Consider the following 24,048-nt stretch of genomic DNA (forward strand, 5'->3'; position numbering starts at 1 on the left):
CCTCCTCTTCAGTCTCCTCACTATTAACACTCCTGCTCCTCCTCTTCAGTCTCCTCACTATTAACACTCCTGCTCCTCCTCTTTAGTCTCCTCACTATTAACACTCCTGCTCCTCTCTTCAGTCTCCTCACTATTAACACTCCTGCTCCTCCTCTTCAGTCTCCTCACTATTAACACTCCTGCTCCTCCTCTTTAGTCTCCTCACTATTAACACTCCTGCTCCTCCTCTTCAGTCTCCTCACTATTAACACTCCTGCTGTCAACATTCTCCTCTTCAGTCTCCTCACTATTAACACTCCTGCTGTCAACATTCTCCTCTTCAGTCTCCTCACTATTAACACTCCTACTGTCAACATTCTCCTCTTCAGTCTCCTCACTATTAACACTCCTGCTGTCAACATTCTCCTCTTCAGTCTCCTCACTATTAACACTCCTGCTGTCAACATTCTCCTCTTCAGTCTCCTCACTATTAATGCTCCTCCTACTGTCAACATTCTCCTCTTCAGTCTCCTCACTATTAATGCTCCTCCTACTGTCAACATTCTCCTCTTCAGTCTCCTCACTATTAATGCTCCTCCTGCTGTCAACATTCTCCTCTTCAGTCTCCTCACTATTAATGCTCCTCCTACTGTCAACATTCTCCTCTTCAGTCTCCTCACTATTAATGCTCCTCCTACTGTCAACATTCTCCTCTTCAGTCTCCTCACTATTAATGCTCCTCCTACTGTCAACATTCTCTTCAGTCTCCTCACTATTAATGCTCCTCCTACTGTCAACATTCTCCTCTTCAGTCTCCTCGCTGTATTCTCTCAATCCGTCACACTCATTCTCTCCTCCCTCTCTCTGTGTCTGTCTCTCCTCCCTCTGTTGCTCTGTCTCCTCCCTCTGTTGCTCTTTCTGTCTCTCCTCCCTCTGTTGCTGTCTCCTCCCTCTGTTGCTGTCTCCTCCCTCTGTTGCTCTTTCTGTCTCTCCTCCCTCTGTTGCTGTCTCCTCCCTCTGTTGCTCTCTCTCTTCCGTCTCTCTAGGTCTCTCTCTCCTTCCTCCCTCTGTCTCTCTCATCCCTTCCTCTCTTTGTCTCTCTCCCCTCCCTCCCTCTCTCTCTCTCTCTCTCTCTCTCCTCCCTCTCTCTGTCTCTCTCCTCTGTCACTCCTCCCTCCCTCTCTCTCTCTCTCCTCTGTCTCTCCTCCCTCCCTCCCTCCCTCCCTCCCTCCCTCTCTCTCTGTCTCTCTCTTTAAAGTGGCAGGGTTATCTTTCTCTTCCCCAGCTAGCCATCAGAATAGTCACACCTGCTCTCCGCCTCTCCCTCTCCACTCTATTCCTCCTCCTTTCTCTCACTCAAAGGATCTCTCACTCATAGATCACACTTCTATCTATCACTCTCCTTGTCTCTTTGTTCCTCTGTAGTTTTGTTCCTCTGTAGTTTTGTTCCTCGTTTTGTTCCTCGGCATCTTTTGGTGCATTGTCAACTGTTCAATCAGGATGTATAACAACAGTGAAGAGAATCCCAGGTGATTTGAGGGGTATAGCAAGAGAATCAAATGTCATTTTATGGAAACAGGGCCATACAACTAATGGTGAGTCCCTTCATTGAAACAACTTATGTATATGCTGTGAATACATGTGATGCTGTGTGAATACATGTATATGCTGTGAATACATGTGATGCTGTGTGAATACATGTGATGCTGTGAATACATGTGATGCTGTGTGAATACATGTGATGCTGTGAATACATGTGATGCTGTGAATACATGTGATGCTGTGTGAATACATGTGATGCTGTGTGAATACATGTGATGCTGTGAATACATGTGATGCTGTGTGAATACATGTGATGCTGTGTGAATACATGTGATGCTGTGAATACATGTGATGCTGTGTGAATACATGTGATGCTGTGTGAATACATGTGATGCTGTGAATACATGTATATGCTGTGAATACATGTGATGCTGTGTGAATACATGTGATGCTGTGTGAATACATGTGATGCTGTGAATACATGTGATGCTGTGAATAGATGTGATGCTGTGAATACATGTGATGCTGTGAATACATGTGATGCTGTGTGAATAGATGCTGTGAATACATGTGATGAGGCTGTGAATACATGTGATGAGGCTGTGAATACATGTGAGAATTCAAAACAAACAGAATTATACCAAAGAGGGTTATGGCCAATTCCATTTAAATTCTAACCATAAAGTAAATCAAAATTCGAATTTGACATTTCCCTAATTGAAAAGCATTGAAGAGAATTAGATTTCGGAATGTCAGTGTAAACAAAGACATGTAGTTAAATACTTCTAACTGGACAAGACAGACATAGATGGATGAGGAGGTGGGAGAAATGTTCATTTTGACAGAAAATATTCATGTGAAATAGTACTATCTGTGTCAACGAGTGAAAGATAACGGTTTGCAGTTTTCACTACAGTGCCACTTGGACTAGACTATGCGAGGTTTATTGCCTTTCAATTCTGTACATGTCTGGTTTTTTGTGCACTAATAGTTCCCTACCCTGAAGTGTGTACATCCATTCCTGGGACATCTGAGTGCAAGATATTGGCACTTCTCTAAGTATTACTGTAGTCACCATTACTGATATATACAGTAAGTCAATTGTAGACATGGGACTTCATCTCCTAACCACGGTCAGTTTGCCTTCTACTCGAGTCCCTGGTTGTTATGGAAAATATATTATTATTATTATTATGGAAAATATTGTTTACAATAACCACATTCCTATGTGCAAAATGAAAAATACCCTGCAAAAACATACACACACACACACACACACACACAGGTAAGCAAACACACACACACACAGGTAAGCAAACACACACACACACACAAGCAAACACACACACACACAGGTAAGCAAACACACACACACACACATCCCCACTTGCTATCAGTCTTTTGAAGGAGGGGGAATTGAATTGTGGGGTAGAAAAAACATTTACTTCAAATGATTTAATAGTAGATGTATTGAGGCATATTAGAGAACCAATGTTGCCTATTTGTTCATCTAACTGAGACACACACACAGTAACACACAGTAACACAGTAACACACAGTAACACACAGTAACACAGACACACAGTAAAACACAGTAACACAGACACACAGTAACATAGACACACAGTAGTAACATAGACACACAGTAACATAGACACACAGTAACACAGACACACAGTAACATAGACACACAGTAAAACACGTAACCTACAACATCATCTCAACCCTACTCCATCTAGAAAGGAGACCCCCCCCCCCCCCCCCAGGGTTCAGTTGACTCGTGCAGAGTGCTTTTAAAAAAAAATGTAATATTTGTATTGTCTATACATACAGTAAGAACCAGCCACATTTGTCTGACTGTGACACCGTTGCCCTGCTGTAATGACGCAGAAACGCGTGTGTGTCTGTGGGGGGCTGAGTAGAATGAGGTCAGCCTGCCTTACACTCTGAAAACTGCACGTTGAAATATCACTTGTAAATATATCATCCAGCCGGGTATGATAAATGGTGGATTTGACCTCGCAAGGATTGGAAAGCTGCCGCAGTCATCCCCCTCTTCAAAGGGGGAGACACCCTGGACCCAAACTGTTACAGACCTATATCCATCCTGCCCTACCTATCTAAGGTCTTCGAAAGCCAAGTCAACAAACAGGTCACTGACCATCTCGAATCCCACCGTACCTCCTCCGCTGTGCAATCTGGTTTCCGAGCCGGTCACGGGTACACCTCAGCCACGCTCAAGGTACTAAACGATATCATAACCGCCATCGATAAAAGACAGTACTGTGCAGCCGTCTTCATCGACCTTGCCAAGGCTTTCGACTCTGTCAATCCCCATATTCTTATCGGCAGACTCAGTAGCCTCGGTTTTTCTGATGACTGCCTTGCCTGGTTCACCAACTACTTTGCAGACAGAGTTCAGTGTGTCAAATCGGAGGGCATGCTGTCCGGTCCTCTGGCAGTCTCTATGGGGGTGCCACAGGGTTCAATTCTCGGGCCTACTTTTCTCTGTATATATCAATGATGTTGCTCTTCCTGTGGGCGATTCCCTGATCCACCTCTACGCAGACGACACCATTCTGTATACTTCCGGCCCGTCCTTGGACACTGTGCTATCTAACCTCCAAACGAGCTTCAATGCCATACAACACTCCTTCTGTGGCCTCCAACTGCTCTTAAACGCTAGTAAAACCAAATGCATGCTTTTCAACCGTTCGCTGCCTGCACCCGCACGCCCGACTAGCATCACCACCCTGGATGGTTCCGACCTAGAATATGTGGACATCTATAAGTACCTAGGTGTCTGGCTAGACTGTAAACTCTCCTTCCAGACTCATATCAAACATCTCCAATCTAAAATCAAATCTAGAATCGGCTTTCTATTCCGCAACAAAGCCTCCTTCACTCACGCCGCCAAACTTACCCTAGTAAAACTGACTATCCTACCGATCCTCGACTTCGGCGATGCCATCTACAAAATAGCTTCCAATACTCTACTCAGCAAACTGGATGCAGTTTATCACAGTGCCATCCGTTTTGTTACTAAAGCACCTTATACCAGCCATCACTGTGACCTGTATGCTCTAGTCGGCTGGCCCTCGCTACATATTCGTCGTCAGACCCACTGGCTCCAGGTCATCTACAAGTCCATGCTAGGTAAAGCTCCGCCTTATCTCAGTTCACTGGTCACGATGGCAACACCCACCCGTAGCACGCGCTCCAGCAGGTGTATCTCACTGATCATCCCTAAAGCCAACACCTCATTTGGCCGCCTTTCGTTCCAGTTCTCTGCTGCCTGTGACTGGAACGAATTGCAAAAATCGCTGAAGTTGGAGACTTTTATCTCCCTCACCAACTTCAAACATCTGCTATCTGAGCAGCTAACCGATCGCTGCAGCTGTACATAGTCTATCGGTAAATAGCCCACCCAACTTTACCTACCTTATCCCCATACTGTTTATATTTATTTACTTTTCTGCTCTTTTGCACACCAATATCTCTACCTGTACATGACCATCTGATCATTTATCACTCCAGTGTTAATCTGCAAAATTGTAATTATTCGCCTACCTCCTCATGCCTTTTGCACACAATGTATATAGACTCTTTTTTTTCTACTGTGTTATTGACTTGTTAATTGTTTACTCCATGTGTAACTCTGTGTTGTCTGTTCACACTGCTATGCTTTATCTTGGCCAGGTCGCAGTTGCAAATGAGAACTTGTTCTCAACTAGCCTACCTGGTTAAATAAAGGTGTTCTCAACTAGCCTACCTGGTTAAATAAAGGTGTTCTCAACTAGCCTACCTGGTTAAATAAAGGTGTTCTCAACTAGCCTACCTGGTTAAATAAAGGTGTTCTCAACTAGCCTACCTGGTTAAATAAAGGTGTTCTCAACTAGCCTACCTGGTTAAATAAAGGTGTTCTCAACTAGCCTACCTGGTTAAATAAAGGTGAATTAAAAAATTAAATAAAAATCTCAGATACACATAACACACAGCACAGACATGCTCAGACACACACAGCACAGACATGCTCAGACACACACAGCACAGACATGCTCAGACACACACAGCACAGACATGCTCAGACACACACAGCACAGACATGCTCAGACACACACAGCACATAGATATGCTCAGACTTTCCATCTCAGACATGCTCAGACTGATTCTAAATATAATATAGACACACACAGCACAGACATGCTCAGATACAACAGCACAGACATGCTCAGACAAACAACAGACATTATCAGACACCCAGACACACAGAAACACAGCACCATTTCAGACAAGCACAGACATGCTGGATACAGAGCACAGACATGCTCAAACACACAGACAGACATGCTAAATGCAAACATGTAAATGTATATACACACAGCAAGACATGGTGCCATAGGCACAGACATGGTCTAAAGCAGTGCACTATATAGGGAATAGACACACACAGCACAGACATGCCAGACACACACAGCCTGTGGTGCTCAGACACACACAGCACAGACATGCTCAGACACACACAGCACAGACATGCTCAGACACACACAGCACAGACATGCTCAGACACACACAGCACAGACATGCTCAGACACACACCACACACACACACACACAAAACATAGATATACTCAGACTTTCCATCTCCTTGACTGATTCTAAATATAATATATCCTGATATCAACAGCAAACATTGGGGGAAAAAAGCTTATCTACATTTTCAAGGAAATTAATTATAATGTACTTTAAAGGACATTGCAGAAACTTGATGTCATTTTGATAGAGAATATTTTTCAAAATATAACATGACACATCTGATTTTATAACATTTTCTCTGCAAGATTTGTTAACTTTTCTTATAAATTCTAATCCCTAATGGATGATTTAGGACAGATCATTCGACTCAATTTCCAAAATGAAAATGTCGTCCATGTCGTCGAAGGTTCTGTTTTTCTGTCAAACGGAACAACAAAACCTCACAGGCTCGTCACAGTCTTTCTGACATCAATGACATAATGACTATTCTTCTTCTCTTTTCTTTTGTTGCCGGCGAGATGTGTTCCCCACTCACTCTCTCCAGCCCAAACGGTTGGAAATGGTTCCTGTATTCTCCTGGCTGCCACTGAGTTGGCTGTCATCATGCATTCTCTCTGTACTCAGGCAGTTTGAAGGCCAGCACCGGCTCTCAAAGCAAAGCGCTTAAAGAGGTTTAAATGCCACCCTACAGAGAGAGCCCTCGTCACCAGCCCTGCTGCCTCTCAGGGTGCGTCTGCACCACAACTGTGGGAACACCTTCCTACTATTGACAACAGGACAGCCTCACTGATGAACATGGACTCTACAAGGTGTCGAAAGCGTTCATCAGTAATGCTGGTCCATGTTGACTCCAATGCTTCCCACAGTTGTGGTCAAGTTGGCTGGATGTCCTTCGTGTTGTGGACCATTCTTGATACACACAGGAAACTGTTGCTCATGAAAAACCCTGCAGCATTGTAGTTCTTGACACACTGAAAACAGTGCATCTGGCACCTACTACCATACCCCGTTCAAAGGCACTTAAATATTTTGTTCTGCTCATTCACCCTCATTCGCCCATAAGGGATCGTAGCTTTCAGCTGGATTCACCTGGTCAATCTATGTCATGCAAAGAGCAGATGTTCCTAATGTTTTGTACGCTCAGTGTAGTGCACTACTTTAGACCAGAGGCCTATGGCACCATATTCCCTATATAGTGCACTACTTTAGACCAGAGGCCTATGGCACCATATTCCCTATATAGTGCACTGCTTTAGACCAGAGGCCTATGGCACCATGCTGTGCCTTCAAACTGGCCTATGAGCACATATTCCCTAGAATGCACTGCTTTAGACAGCCAACTCAGTGCACTACTTTAGACCACAGGCCTATGGCACCATATTACCTATATAGTGCACTACTTTAGACCACAGGCCTATGGCACCATATTACCTATATAGTGCACTACTTTAGACCACAGGCCTATGGCACCATATTCCCTAGATAGGGCTCTGGTCTAAAGTAGTGCACTATGGGAATAGGGTGCCATTTGGTATGGATCCTGACTGTAGAGCTCATACTTCCTGCTGTCTGCAAACACATGCAGCAACACACTCTGGCCAAATACACACACAAGTTGTACAACAGATGTAGAACGCATTTGGCAAAACAGTTGTGATACAACAGAGATTTTTTCAGCACAATAATATTTACACATTGCATTGTGTCATGCCTGGGGTATATTGTCAGATATACTGTACAGACGGCTGGAATGCTGTTTCAGCCAATCAGCCAGCATCTAGGACCCAAACTACCCAGTTTATGATATTTAATCATTATTGGCCTAAATCGGTTTCTCAAATCACCTGACATTGCATGAAATGAAAGGAAGGAAGGAAGGAGGGAGGAGGTCAGAGATCTGGCCGTGTGGTGCCAGGACAGCAACCTCTCCCTCAATGTGATCAAGACAAAGGAGATGATTGTGGACTACAGGAAAAGGAGGACCGAGCACGCCCCCGTTCTCATGGACGGGGCTATATTGGAGCAGGTTGAGAGCTTCAAGTTCCTTGGTGTCCAAATTAACAACAAACTAGAATGGTCCAAACACACCAAGACAGTCAGGAAGAGGGCACGACAACGCCTACCTCAGGAGACTGAAAAGATTTGTCATGGGTCCTCAGATCCACAAAAGGTTCTACAACTTCACCATAGAGAGCATCCTGGTTGCATCACTGCCTGGTATGGCAACTGCTCGGCCTCCGACTGCTAGGCATCTCAGAGGGTAGTGCGTACAGCCCAGTACATCACTGGGGCCAAGCTTCCTGCAATCCGGGACCCCGATACCAGACAGTGTCAGAGGAAGGCCCTAAAAATTGTCAAAGACTCCAGCCACCCTAGTCAAAGACTGTTCTCTCTGCTACCGCACAGCAAGCGGTACCGGAGTGCCAAGTCTAGGTCCAAGAGGCTTCTTAACAGCTTTTACCCCCAAGCCATAAGACTCCTGAACAGCAAATCAAAGGGCTACCCAGACCCCTCTTTTACGCTGCTGCTACTCTGTTGTTATCTATGCATAGTCACTTGAATAACTCTACCTACATGTACATATTACCTCAATTACATCGACTAACCAGTGCCCCCACACATTGACTCTGTACCGATACCCCCCTGTATATAGTCTCGCTATTGTTATTTTACTGCTGCTCTTTCATCATTATTATTTATTTATTTTTTCTTAAAACTTCTTAAAGCATTGTTGGTTTAAGGGCTTGTAAATAAGCATTTTACTGTTAGGTCTACACCTGTTGTATTCGGCGCATGTGACAGATACAATTTGATTTGATTTGATAGCCCTTTAAGTCCTACAACAATAGTATCCTTGGTCCTCAGAGCTGACATGTTGGCTTCGTGTCACAGACTTCGTTACCTGTTGGTTCCCATGTTTCCAGTCACTCGGTTACGGTAGTTGGCAGACACTAACCCCTCTACTTCAATACAAAAAGCAGCTGAATGGAGCATTTTTTTTATCCATCCATCCACGTACATCTTACCTGTTGAGATGATCAAACACACACACTGCGATGATGAACACACACACACACACACACTGCGATGATGAACACACACACACACACACACTGCGATGATGAACACACACACACACACACACTGCGATGATGAACACACACACAAACACACACACTGCGATGATGAACACACACACACACTGCACACACACACAAACACACACACTGCGATGATGAACACACACACACACACTGCACACACACACAAACACACACACTGCGATGATGAACACACACACACACACACACTGCGATGATGAACACACACACACACACACACACTGCGATGATGAACACACACACAAACACACACACTGCGATGATGAACACAAACACACACACTGCGATGATGAACACACACACAAACACACACACTGCGATGATGAACACACACACACACACTGCGATGATGAACACACACACAAACACACACACTGCGATGATGAACACACACACAAACACACACACTGCGATGATGAACACACACACACACACACTGCGATGATGAACACACACACAAACACACACACTGCGATGATGAACACACACACACACACACACACACTGCGATGATGAACACACACACAAACTGCGATGATGAACACACACACAAACACACACTGCGATGATGAACACACACACAAACACACACACTGCGATGATGAACACACACACAAACACACACGTATTCTCTCTCTCGCGCTCTAAAAGTCAGTTGCTATGGTAGCAACAGAAACACAAGGCCAAGCAGACAATGAGTTTGTGTTGCATTCCGTAATTTTCAGTTGTTTGTCGTAGGTTTACATACACCTTTGACAAATACATTTAAACTCAGTTTTTCACTATTCCTGACATGTAATCCTAGAAAAAATTCCCTGTCTAAGGTCAGTTAGGATCACCAATTTATTTTAAGAATGTGAAATGTCAGAATAATAGTAGAGAGAATGGTTTATTTCAGCTTTAATTTCTTTCATCACATTCCCAGTGGGTCAGAAGTTTACATACACATACATATTAGTATTTGGTAGCATTGCCTTTAAATTGTTTAACTTGGGTCAAACGGATCGAGTAGCCTTCCACAAGCTTCCCACAATAAGTTGGGTGAATTATGGCCCATTTCTCCTGACAGAGCTGGTGTAACTGAGTCAGGTTTGTAGGCCTCCTTGCTCGCACACGCTTTTTCAGTTCTGTCCACAAATGTTCTATAGGATTGAGGTCAGGGCTTTGTGATGGCCACTCCAATGCCTTGACTTTGTTGTCCTTTAGCCATTTTGCCACAACTTTGGAGTATGCTTGGGGTCATTGTCCATTTGGAAGACCCATTGCAACAAAACTTTAACTTCCTGACTGATGTCTTGAGATGTTGCTTCAATATATCCACATAATTTTCCTTCCTCATGAAGCCATCTATTTTGTGAAGTACACCAGTCCCTCCTGCAGCAAAGCACCCCACAACATGATGCTGCCACCCCCGTGCTTCACGGATGGGATGGTGTTCTTCGGCTTGCAAGCCTCCCCCTTTTTCTTCCAAACATAACGATGGTCATTATGGCCAAACAGTTCTATTTTTGTTTCATCAGACCAGAGGACATTTCTCCAAAAAGTATGATCTTTGTCCCCATGTGCAGTTGCAAACCGTAGTCTGGCTTTTTTATGGCGGTTTTGGAGCAGTGGCTTCTTCCTTGCTGAGTGGCCTTTCAGGTTATGTTAATATAGCACTCGTTTTACTGTGGATATAGATACTTTTGTAACTGTTTCCTCCAGCATCTTCTCAAGGTCCTTTGCTGTTGTTCTGGGATTGATTTGCACTTTTCGCACCAAAGTACGTTCATCTTTAGGAGACAGAACGCTTCTCCTTCCTGAGCAGTATGACGGCTGCGCGGTCCCATGGTGTTTATACTTGCATACTATTGGTGGTACAGATGAGCGTGGTACCTTCAGGCATTTGGAAATTGCTCCCGAGGATGAACCAGACTTGTGGAGGTCTACAGTTTTTTTTCTGAGGTCTTGGCTGATTTCTTTTGATTTTCCCATGATGTCAAGCAAAGAGGCACTGGGTTTGAAGGTAGGCCTTGAAATACATCCACAGGTACAACTCCAATTGACTCAAATGATGTCAATTAGCCTATCAGAAGCTTCCAAAGCCATGACATAATTGTCTGGAATTTTCCAAGCTGTTTAAAGGCACAGTCAACTTAGTGTATGTAAACTTCTGACCCACTGGAATTGTGATACAGTGAATTATAAGTGAAATAATCTGTCTGTAAACAATTATTGGAAAAATGACTTGTGTCATGCACAAAGTAGATGTCCTAACCGACTTGCCAAAACTATAGTTTGTTAATTAACAAGGAATTTGTGGAGTGGTTGAAAAATGAGTTATAATGACTCCAACCTAAGTGTAAGTAAACTTCCGACTTCAACTGTAGTTACTCTAGGAGCTTCAGTGTTGCATAACATCATATACTCACTCTAGGAGCATATAGTCACTCTAGGAACATATAGTCACTCTAGGAACATATAGTCACTCTAGGAGCTTCAGTGTTGCATAACGTCATATCGTCACTCTAGGAACATATAGTCACTCTAGGAGCATGTAGTCACTAGGAGCATATAGTCACTCTACGAGTATTTCGTCACTCGAGGAGCTTCAGTGTTGCATAACGTCATATAGTCACTCTAGGAGCATATAGTCACTCTAGGAACATATAGTCACTCTAGGAGCATATAGTCACTCTAGGAACATATAGTCACTCTAGGAGCTTCAGTGTTGCATAATGTCATATAGTCACTCTAGCAAAAGGGTGACAGCGGACAAAGTATTTTTTCTTCACAGAACACGTCATGAAGAGAGACCCTTTGTATGTACTGAAACTGTCTAGGGGGAGAGGTGTGTGTGTGTGTGTGTGTGTGTGTAGGATGAGGAGGAGTGGGGAAGACGGGGGTGAAGGTGAAGAGACTTCATTTACTCACGTCTCTTTCCGTCCCCTCCCTGTTCTTCTCCACTCGCACAAACACACACACACACACACACGCACAAACACACACACACACACACGCACAAACACTTGCACAAACACACACGCACAAACACACACGCACAAACACACGCACAAATACAAACACACACAAACACGCACAAACACACACACGCACAAACACACACACAAACACACGCACACACACAAACACACGCACAAACACCGGTCCCTCAAACCGAGCGGAGGTCGTCAGTGTTGTATAACATCAGTGTTGCGTCTGTCTGTTAAGTGTCTTCCTCATGTCCAGGTACCAAGGACAAAAAACCAGGCCCTTTCCAATAGGCTCTTGAATATGAGACATGCGTCAGTGTATTGCACAAGATTTTCCCAACTCCGGAGGAACTCATGCTTTCTGAGCCTGTTTGTAGACAGACTGAATGGGTTTTAATGTTGTACAGCAAGCTTGGGCCCAACTAGTCAAGCAGTATGTTAGGTGGGGGAGTTTCATAGCATTGAAGTACTGTTTCACTGCCCCTGTAGCCAAACAATTCTGTATGAATCGGAAATTAGCAAGGTTGAATTTGGTTATTTGAGTTATCTTTATCACCTACTTTTAAAAAAATTGTTGGAATCAAGTATAATGCCATGGTACTTCAAATCAAATACCACCTGGAGCTTCTCCCTGGACACACAGACGTCTGTCTCAGTCAGTAGCATCAGATACCACCTGGAAATTCTCCCTGGACACACAGACATCTGTCTCAGTCAGTAGCATCAGTTGCCCTCTTTGTGAAGAACATGCAGACAGTTTTTTTCTTCACATTGAGATGCAAACATCAGTCACTGAGCCACTTTGTAACCTGGACCATTACAGTAGTGAGTTCTTGTGCAGCTTGTTGTTTGCTCTTTGCACATATATCACTGTATCATCTGCATACATTTGAACTTCAGACCCAGTACAGACAGAAGGCAGATCATTAATGTACTGACCCAGTACTGACCCTTGGGGCACGCCCACATCATAGCTGAGAGTAGGAGACGGCTCATTGATCACTCTGACACACTGGGTTTTTCCTTCAAGGTATGACTTCATCCATCTGATGGCTTAGGGGGAAACATTGAACTTGAACAGTTTTGTGATGAGAACCTCATGGTTAATAGTGTCTAGAAACACAGCCATCAGAGGTTTTGACAATAAAGAGGAGAGACTGTAGGTGAGCAGGACATCATGAGTGGTCCAAGGCAGTATCAATACATCCTGTGTTGTCCAAGGCAGTGTCAATACATCCTGTGTTGTCCAAGGCAGTGTCAATACATTCTGTGTTGTCCAAGGCAGTGTCAATACATCCTGTGTTGTCCAAGGCAGTGTCAATACATCCTGTGTTGTCCAAGGCAGTATCAATACATCCTGTGTTGTCCAAGGCAGTGTCAATACATCCTGTGTTGTCCAAGGCAGTGTCAATACATCCTGTGTTGTCCAAGGCAGTATCAATACATCCTGTGTTGTCCAAGGCAGTGTCAATACATCCTGTGTTGTCCAAGGCAGTATCAATACATCCTGTGTTGTCCTAGGCAGTGTCAATACATCCTGTGTTGTCCAAGGCAGTATCAATACATCCTGTGTTGTCCAAGGCAGTATCAATACATCCTGTGTTGTCCAAGGCAGTATCAATACATCCTGTGTTGTCCTAGGCAGTGTCAATACATCCTGTGTTGTCCAAGGCAGTATCAATACATCCTGTGTTGTCCAAGGCAGTATCAATACATGCTGTGTTGTCCAAGGCAGTATCAATACATCCTGTGTTGTCCAAGACAGTGTCAATACATCCTGAGTGGTCCAAGGCAGTATCAATACATCCTGTGTTGTCCTAGGCAGTGTCAATACATCCTGTGTTGTCCAAGTCAGTATCAATACATGCTGTGTTGTCCAAGGCAGTGTCAATACATGCTGTGTTGTCTAAGGCAGTGTCAATACATGCTGTGTTGTCCAAGGCAGTATCAATACATCCTGTGTTGTCCTAGGCAGTATCAATACATCAAAGTGCACTAAGGTTGGGCAACTCTGCTCGTCTGGGGCCTTCTGTCTCTCTTTCAAATCAGCGTCAGGTTTAGACCTGGATTATCTTGTGCTCAAATACTGTTGTCTGGATTATTTAGTGACCTGTCCATTTGTATTCCCACAGGGCCTTGAACAAATCGTATATACATAAATTACAGATGACCTTATAAGAAACAGTACAGGTACCTGCATTAGCGTGACCTTTCACCTTTAACCCTGCTGTCATGGAAGACGCGATGTTGGTGCGTACGGACGGGAATTCTCTGCTCAAGGCTGTGTTCCTGAGCCGACTGCGTCTGACACGCCTGCTGCTGGAGGGAGGTGCTTACATCAACGAGAGCAACGAGCGCGGCGAGACGCCCCTGATGGTGGCGTGCAGGACGCGCCACACGGACGCACAAAGCGTGCCCAAACACAAGATGGTTCGGTACGTTAACGAAGTAGGAACACCGCTCAGCAGAGCAGGAGTGTCCAAATGGGCCAGTGCATAATTTTACTACATACAGTTAAACAGCCAAAATAGTTACACACCTGACTTAACACAGTTTGTATTGAAGACTATGATTGGATAATTAGTTAAATCAGGTGCTATGGCTGGAGCAAAATCCTGCACCAAAAAGGTCCCTTAATGAATCATCTTGGCCACCAATGGCCTGCCGTAGTGTCCATAAGACCCTGTACCTCCTCTTCGGGTGTTTCCGCAAGGTATTGATCAACATTACATCAACAGGTATCTGCTGGAGAGCGGAGCTGACCCAAATATCCAGGACAAGACCGGTAAGACGGCCCTGATGCATGCCTGTTTGGAACAGGCGGGGGCAGAGGTCCTCTCTCTACTGCTGGGGAGTGGAGCTGACCCCAGCCTGGACGACCACTCTGGCTTCTCTGCACTGGTCTATGCCGTCAACGCAGGGGACAATGAGGCCCTGAGAGTCCTACTGGATGCCTGTAAGGCCAAGGGCAAGGAGGTAAGGATTTGGGTTTGATTCCGCTTGGAAGGGTTGCAAAATTCTGGTAACTTCCCCAGAAATCCTGGTTTGAGGTTTCCTGCTGATCTCCTTCTGATTCCTGGAATCTTCCAACCAGGACTTCTGGAAAACCTGGGAATTTTGGGAAAGTAACCAGAGTTTTGCAACCCTTTGCTGGGGCCACCCATTTGCACCCTCTACTAGAAGTGGCTTTGGATTTAAAAAAAACATCTGATGGCCTTTATTACAGGTCATCATCATCACCACGGACAAGCTGCCGTCAGGACGCCAGATGACCAAGCAGTACCTGAACGTACCCCCGCCTCCCGACCTGGAGGAGCGCCTGCATTTCACCCCTGGCTCTGCTGCCTGCCTCATGTCCCCCTCAGAGATCCAGCTCCGCACCCCTCCACAGGGCACCTCAGCCACTGCCTCACCCCAGCCAGGGAGCCCCCTCCTGGGCCTCAGGGAGCACCACCACCAGGGTGGTGGAACAAACATGTCTGGTTCTGCTGGTTCTGGTTCTTCTCAGCCGGGCTCCCCGACCAGGGACCCTAACTTGTTTCGAGGCCCCGGTCCTGGGGTGGTGAAGCTGTTCCATCCCCAGCGGCTCCACTCTGAGCCCTGGCTGCAGCAGAACAAGGCCTCCAGGTAGGTAGCCTAGACTAGGTTAGAAAAGTGTGCCAGCAACTGGAGGTTACCGGTTTGAATCCTATATCTGTCAGGAAAGAAAATCTGGTCCAGAGTGGGTCGGCAACTGGAGGGTTACTGGTTTGAATCCTATGTCTGTCAGGGAAGAAAATCTGGTCAGGAGTAGATCGGCAACTGGAGGGTTGGTGGCATCAGTGTCCTAGATACTATCTCCTGCCCTTGAGCAAGGCGCTTTAGCCCCTAAACTGCTCACAGGGAACTACACGAGTAGCTTCCCATTGGTCCAGCCTCTCCAAACAAATATGTATGTGTGTTTTCTTCTTCTTCCTCCAGCCTGACCGAGGAGCTGCTGGATATCACCCCAGAGGAAGAGCTCTCCTTCCGGGTCAACAGCCTGGTCCTCTCTGGGTCCGGAAGGGTGGGGCCCGGGGCACATCCGATCGTCGCCCGCCACCAAAGTATCGACCCCAAGGATGCCACGGGGCTGCTGGAGCAGGTCATGATAATAATCAAATTAATAACTTCTCATGTGCCTGTATAATAATTAATTTGTATATTTTTTTATCTTTCAGGTGGTTGAGAGTGACGGAGGTGGCGGGGTAGGAGGAAGAGGAGGCCTTAGTAGGAAGATGTCTTACGACAGTGCTGCAGCTTATTCCCACCCAAACCTCCTGCACCGGGGGGATGGAGGAAGCTATGGAGGCTACCCCTGTGGCACCCATGAGCCTGTCCTCCCCGTAAACAAAACCTCTCCAGACTGTTGCCTTCCCAACCTGGCTGTGTCCAGCCTGAGGAATGTGGTTCGCCGCCGCAACATTGGCATAGACCATTACAGCTCTGACTCCCAGCTTCCCCAGTTTGGCAGCCACAGCAGCCACCCAGAGAATGGAGACTCCCCCAGGGGTGTTGTAGGGGGAACTGAGAAGCGTAAACTGGTCAGTAGTAGATCCTCCACACTGTCGGGCTCCCGGGAGTCCCTGGAGAGTGCTGCCCAGAGAAGAGGTCCTGCAAACCTGGAGAGGAGAGGCTCGGGGGCCCTGCTCCTGGATCACATCTCCCACACCCGTCCGGGGTACCTGCCCCCTCTCAACCCCCACGCACCCATACCCGACATCGGGGTCAGCCCCACCTCAACCTGCCCCAGCCTGAGTGGAAGCACCAAGGCACTGAATCTGAACGGGGGTGTTGCAGGGCTGGGATCAAAGCCTCTTGTCCCCTGTGCTCCTGCCACCCCCAGAGATCTGAAGTCAAAGCAGACACTGCTGAGGAGACACTCCATGCAGACAGAGCAGATTAAACAGCTGTTCAACCTCCAGGAGATAATCCATGCAGACAGAGCAGATTAAACAGCTGTTCAACCTCCAGGAGCTCTTTCGGCCAATAAGACGAACGATGCTAGACTGATCCCAGATCTGTTTGTGTCGTCTTGTCCCTGTTACTCCTTGGCAAAACAGCACAAACAGTTCTGGGACCAAAAAAAGGTTGCATTTTCTTTGTGTCTGGCTACTGTGTGCATGGCTGACTGTGATCGCTTCCTATGTCAAGCATTGTTGCTGCTGTGTGACCATGGCATTGTTGCTGCTGTGTGACCATGACGTCGTGCTGCTGTGTGACCATGGCATTGTTGCTGCTGTGTGACCATGGCATTGTTGCTGCTGCGTGACCATGACGTCGTGCTGCTGTGTGACCATGATGTTGTGCTGCTGTGTGACCATGGCATTGTTGCTGCTGTGTGACCATGGCATTGTTGCTGCTGTGTGACCATGACGTCGTGCTGCTGTGTGACCATGGCATTGTTGCTGCTGTGTGACCATGACGTCGTGCTGCTGTGTGACCATGACATTGTGCTGCTGTGTGACCATGACATTGTGCTGCTGGGTGAACCTGATGTCATGCTGCTGTGTGACCATGATGTCATGCTGCTGTGTGACCATGACGTCGTGCTGCTGTGTGACCATGACATTGTGCTGCTGTGTGACCATGACATTGTTGCTGCTGTGTGACCATGACATTGTGCTGCTGTGTGACCATGACATTGTGCTGCTGTGTGACCATGACGTCGTGCTGCTGAGTGAACATGATGTCATGCTGCTGTGTGACCATGACGTCGTGCTGCTGGGTAACCATGACATTGTTGCTGCTGTGTGACCATGACGTCATGCTGCTGGGTGAACATGATGTGGTGCTGCTGTGTGACGATGACATTGTGCTGCTGTGTGACCATGACATCATTAACAAATAACTACCAGAAGACTTATTGCTCATCCCAGCTTTTTCAATGTGCTTAATTACACTTATTTTGCCAACCAGACTTGTCATTCCATCAAGCTCATGAGGGAATAATGATTGGCACATCAGAACCATTGAGAACACGCCAGGAAACAGGGCTGAGCTCTTCTTTTATTCATTAATCGATCGCTCTCCGTTTGAAGCCTGAGATGCAGAAACTGCATGGCACAACAGACAGAAATGCTTTTTAAAAAAAATCTATAGTTACAATCGCAATATTATTTTGGGACGATATTACATCAATTCTCTTTGCCTGGTAGCGTTAGCTTGCGCCAGTCGGCTGTGCCAACGCCAAAACTCTATTTTTCATCCCATAGCTTTGTTCTCCATCGTCTTATTAAATAGTGTTTAAAACAACATGTTGTCATCACTTTTATTTCCATGACGTCTCATAAAGAATTTACCCATGGCTCTCTGGTCTCTCTGGTCTCTTTGGTCTCTCTGGGCTCTCTGGTCTCTCTTGGCTCTCTGGTCTCTCTGGTCTCTCTGGTCTCTCTAGTCTCTCTAGTCTCTCTAGTCTCTCTGGGCTCTCTGGTCTCTCTGGTCTCTCTGGTCTCTCTGGGCTCTCTGGTCTCTCTGGTCTCTCTGGGCTCTCTGGTCTCTCTGGGCTCTCTGGTCTCTCTGGGCTCTCTGGGCTCTCTGGGCTCTCTGGGCTCTCTGGTCTCTCTGGGCTCTCTGGGCTCTCTGGTCTCTCTGGGCTCTCTGGGCTCTCTGGTCTCTCTGGGCTCTCTGGGCTCTCTGGGCTGTCTGGGCTCTCTAGTCTCTCTGGGCTCTCTGGTCTCTCTGGTCTCTCTGCAGCAGAGTCGTGGAGGACGGTGGGAGGAGCTAAAAGGTGGACAGGCTCATTGTAATGGCTGGAATTAAATAAATGGTTTACATATGTTTGTGGTTGATACCGTTCCATTAATTCCATTCTAGTCATAACAATGAGCCCGTTCGTCTATAGCTCCTCCCACCAGCTTCCTCTGCAGCAGACATATACTGAGTATACAAAACATTAAGAACGGCTCTGTCCATGACAGACTGACCGGGATGAAAGCTATGATCCCTTATTGATGTCACTAGTTAAATCCACTTCAATCAGTGTAGATGAAGGGGAGGAGACGGGTTAAAGAATGATTTTTAAGCCTTGAGGCAACTGAGACATGGATTGTATACGTGTGCCATTCAGAGGGTGAATGGACAAGACAAAAGATTGAAGTGTATTTGAACGGGGTATGGTAGTAGGTGCCAGGGGCACCGGTTTGAGTGTGTTAAGAACTGCAACGCTGCTGGGGTTTTCATGCTCAACAGTTTCCCATGTGTATCAAGAATGGTCCAGTACACGAAGGACATCCAGCCATCTTGACACAACTGTGGGAAGCAATGGAGTCAACATGTGCCAGCATCCATGTGGAACACTTGACACCTTGTAGAGTCCATGACCTGATGAATTGAGGATGTTCTGAGGGCAAAGGGGGGTGCAACTCAATATTAGGAAGGTGTTCTTTATGTTTGGTATACTCAGAGTATAGTGAGCAATGTTTGGGACATAAAAATCGCAATAACATCCTAGCATCGAATCATAATACATATAGAATCATGAGAATCACAATGCATATCGTATCGGCACCTAAGTGTCATGATAATATCGTATAGTGAGGTCCCTGCCACATCCCAGCCCTACTTTTAACACATGGAATGAACTTTGTTGGAAGCCTTGAATTCTATAAACTCTCTGACAAGAACAGAAGACAGGATCTTCAAAGGGAAGAGGGGCATTCTCTGACTAAATCATTCTCTGACTAAATCATTCTCTAACTAAATCATTCTCTGACTAAATCATTCTCTGACTAAATCATTCTCTGACTAAATCATTCTCTAACTAAATCATTCTCTGACTAAATCATTCTCTGACTAAATGATTCTCTGACTAAATCATTCTCTGACTAAATCATTCTCTAACTAAATCATTCTCTGACTAAATCATTCTCTGACTAAATCATTCTCTAACTAAATCATTCTCTGACTAAATCATTCTCTGACTAAATCATTCTCTGACTAAATCATTCTCTGACTAAATCATTCTCTGACTAAATCATTCTCTGACTAAATCGTTCTCTAACTAAATCATTCTCTAACTAAATCATTCTCTGACTAAATAATTCTGACTAAATCATTCTCTGACTAAATGATTCTCTGACTAAATGATTCTCTAACTAAATCATTCTCTAACTAAATCATTCTGACTAAATCATTCTCTAACTACATAATTCTCTGACTAAATCATTCTCTGACTAAATCATTCTAACTAAATCATTCTCTGACTAAATCATTCTCTAACTAAATAATTATCTGACTAAATTGTTCTCTGACTAAATCATTCTCTAACTAAATCATTCTCTGACTAAATCATTCTCTAACTAAATCATTATCTAACTAAATCATTATCTAACTAAATCATTCTGACTAAATCATTCTCTGACTAAATCATTCTCTGACTAAATCATTCTCTGACAAAATCATTCTGACTAAATCATTCTCTGACTAAATCATTCTCTGACAAAATCATTCTGACTAAATCATTCTCTAACTAAATCATTATCTGACTAAATCATTCTCTGACTAAATCATTCTCTAACTAAATCATTCTCTGACTAAATCAATGACAGACTGAACGAAGTTGGCAAGACAGCATAAACACATCTGGGACTCAAGCGAACTCCTGACTGTTGAAGATCAAACTCATTAAGGAAAATGTACGAGTCAAAAGGGAAGAACGAAAACCAGAAAATGAAAACAAGAAGATCAAGCTTCTTGATAAGGAGTAATGTTATGCTTTAAAGTGATTAGTAAGAATTTCAGAACATCCAATTATTGTCTTTACATTTTATTCAACAGGGTTGTTTTGTACACCATTTGACGAGGTAGTTGTGTTACGTTTCACGTGTTCTGTTGTGCCCCTTCACTGCTAATTAAATACGTATTTTTAAGCTGAACAGGAAGTTTCAAGGGTGTCATCTTATATATAATGTAGTAATATAATGTATTAATACAATATGTATTCATATATAATGTATTCATATAATATGTATTCATATGTAATGTATTAATATAATATATATTCATAGATAATGTATTAATATAATATAATGTATTAATATACTATATTAATATAATATAATAATATATAATGTATTCATATATGTATTCATAGATAATGTATTCATATGTAATGTATTAATATAATATATATTCATATGTAATGTATTCATATAATATATATTCATAGATAATGTATTCATATATAATGTATTCATATAATATAATGTATTAATATACTATATTAATATAATATAATAATATATAATGTATTCATATATGTATTCATATAATATGTATTAATATAATATAATAATATATAATGTATTCATATATGTATTCATATAATATGTATTAATATAATATATATTCATATATAATGTATTCATATAATGTATTAATATAATATATATTCATATATAATGTATTAATAATGTATTAATATAATATAATGTACCAATATGTAATGTATTAATATAATATAATGATATAATATAATGTATTCATATATAATGTATTCATATCATGTATTAATATAATATATTTATCATATATATTCATATACATCTTAATATAATGTATTAATATAATGTAATGTATGCATATGTATTAATATAATAGTAATTTATAATGTATTCATGTAATACAATGTATTATAATACATAATACAGTAGTAATATATAATATGTATTAATATAACACAATCTATTAATATATATTGTATTAATATAATATATTCATATATAATATCATGTATGCATATGTATTAATATAATGTATTCATATATATGTATTAATATAATGTATTCAGAGAATGTATTAATATACATAATGTAGTCATAATAAATTCACATTGCATGCATTAATATAATATCTTCATATATAATGTATTAATATATAATATATAATGTAATGCAGGGGTTTTTAAACATTTTCAGCCCGGGACAAAAATGACACATTCTGTTTTCCTGGGACCAGAGCTTAGGAAAATATGCAACTATACGGAAATATTGGTACATTTCATTGCCCTTATGCCTAAAAAAATGCAATATAGACAAAAACAAATCACAATGAAATACCCATAAATATATTTTCATGTTTACTTTTTCCCCATTAAAAACACTCTTATATATCTGTCTAGGTTGGAACTCTTGCTGTTAAAATACAATACATGTTTTATTCTGAATTGGAATAAACTGATTTGATCACGTCGCACAGATGAGAAAAAACACACAGTCCTAATGAGAGGTGTGTGGCTGGTTGAAGTTTTCAACAAGCATGTCTATTCTGGGCTCTGCTTTAGTGCAACACTGAGGTCATGCTCAGCATTGAGTCAGTTTCTGTACTAGAGAACCCTGACTCACATAGGTATGTGGAGCCAAATTGGATCAGAACATCTGCTTTCTCAGTGAGGCAGGAGGCCGCTTCCTGCTGTAGATGAACAACCCAGAACTGTGTGAGTGGGTTCTCAGTGAGGCAGGAGGCCACTTCCTGCTGTAGATGAACAACCCAGAACTGTGTGAGTGGGTTCTCAGTGAGGCCACTTCCTGCTGTAGATGAACAACCCAGAACTGTGTGAGTGGGTTCACAGTCAGGCAGGAGACCACTTCCTGCTGAAGATGAACAACCCAGAACTGTGTGAGTGGGTTCTCAGTCAGGCAGGAGACCACTTCCTGCTGAAGATGAACAACCCAGAACTGTGTGAGTGGGTTCACAGTCAGGCAGGAGACCGCTTCCTGCTGTACATGAACAACCCAGAACTGTGTGAGTGTTTGCCTCAAAAAGTATCTTGCTTCAGTTGATTGCAGTTCAGAATTAAAATTACTTGTATTTTAACAGCAACAGTTCCAACCTAGTCTTGTTTTCAACAATAATTTCTACAGTAAAATGTACAGTAGGCCTGAATTTGTCCTCTGTACTGTTACTAGAGTTGCACTATCAGTAGCTAGCTAGCTTGCTTTTGCTAACATTGTAATTAACGTAACAAGGCCAGGGGATTGTTTGAAAGAGAAACTCACATCAACTACTATGAGAGATATTACTCCCTTATTTGTGCTTATCATCCATCACCTGTTATAAAATGACAACAATGCCTTGCTTGTTAACTTACTTTTCCACGTTCGAAGCATCGTTTCCTGAAGCCCTGTTCTGAAAGACCTCCCTGGGTTTACCGTCATGCTGTGGATGTTTGATCAGGACGTGTCGTTTTATTCATTGGTTCGTTTTGAGAGACTCATTACTAAGCACTTCCACACACAAAACACATTGTGGGAGCTCCTCGTTAGTTCTCAAAGTTTGTATGAAAGAGACAGAAAGTCATCACTGAACAGAGAGAGCACTGAACAGAGAGAGCACTGAACAGAGAGCACTGAACAGAGAGAGCACTGAACATAGAGAGCACTGAACAGAGAGAGCACTGAACAGAGAGAGCACTGAACAGAGAGAGCACTGAACAGAGAGAGCACTGAACAGAGAGAGCACTGAACAGAGAGAGCACTGAACAGAGAGCACTGAACAGAGAGCACTGAACAGAGAGAGCACTGAACAGAGAGAGCACTGAACAGAGAGAGCACTGAACAGAGAGAGCACTGAACAGAGAGAGCACTGAACAGAGAGAGCACTGAACAGAGAGAGCACTGAAAAGAGAGAGCACTGAACAGAGAGAGCACTGAACAGAGAGCGCTGCTAAGCAGAGAGAGCACTGAACAGAGAGTACTGAACAGAGAGAGCACTGAACAGAGAGAGCACTGAACAGAGAGAGCACTGAACAGAGAGAGCACTGAACAGAGAGCGCTGCTAAGCAGAGAGAGCACTGAACAGAGAGCGCTGCTAAGCAGAGAGAGCACTGAACAGAGAGAGCACTGAACAGAAAGCACTGAACAGAACAGTTGAACAGTTGC

At 43.7% G+C, this 24,048-nt stretch overlaps 1 protein-coding gene across 1 annotated transcript; it reads left to right on the top strand.

The window, feature by feature from the left end:
* The first annotated feature begins 1,437 nt into the window (after positions 1-1,437).
* On the top strand, positions 1,438-18,715 carry ankrd34bb (ankyrin repeat domain 34Bb). The gene is made up of 6 exons (XM_029649014.2): positions 1,438-1,574; positions 14,284-14,586; positions 14,890-15,127; positions 15,378-15,778; positions 16,112-16,274; positions 16,351-18,715. The coding sequence occupies exons 2-6, from the start codon at positions 14,384-14,386 to the stop codon at positions 17,122-17,124; spliced, it is 1,779 nt and encodes a 592-aa protein (XP_029504874.1). The 5' UTR covers positions 1,438-1,574; positions 14,284-14,383; the 3' UTR covers positions 17,125-18,715.
* Positions 18,716-24,048: the final 5,333 nt, after the last annotated feature.

Source organism: Oncorhynchus nerka, linkage group LG13, assembly GCF_034236695.1.
Source record: "Oncorhynchus nerka isolate Pitt River linkage group LG13, Oner_Uvic_2.0, whole genome shotgun sequence".
NCBI classification, from domain to species: Eukaryota; Metazoa; Chordata; class Actinopteri; order Salmoniformes; family Salmonidae; genus Oncorhynchus; species Oncorhynchus nerka.

What these genes read in the sequence shown, in the direction of transcription:
- ankrd34bb (XM_029649014.2), top strand. Translation starts at nt 14,384, where the DNA reads ATGGAAGACGCGATGTTGGTGCGTACGGACGGGAATTCTCTGCTCAAG. An exon ending in CCCAAACACAAGATGGTTCG is followed by an intron (nt 14,587 to 14,889) that starts GTACGTTAACGA and finishes TTACATCAACAG; the next exon opens with GTATCTGCTGGAGAGCGGAG. An exon ending in GTAAGGCCAAGGGCAAGGAG is followed by an intron (nt 15,128 to 15,377) that starts GTAAGGATTTGG and finishes CCTTTATTACAG; the next exon opens with GTCATCATCATCACCACGGA.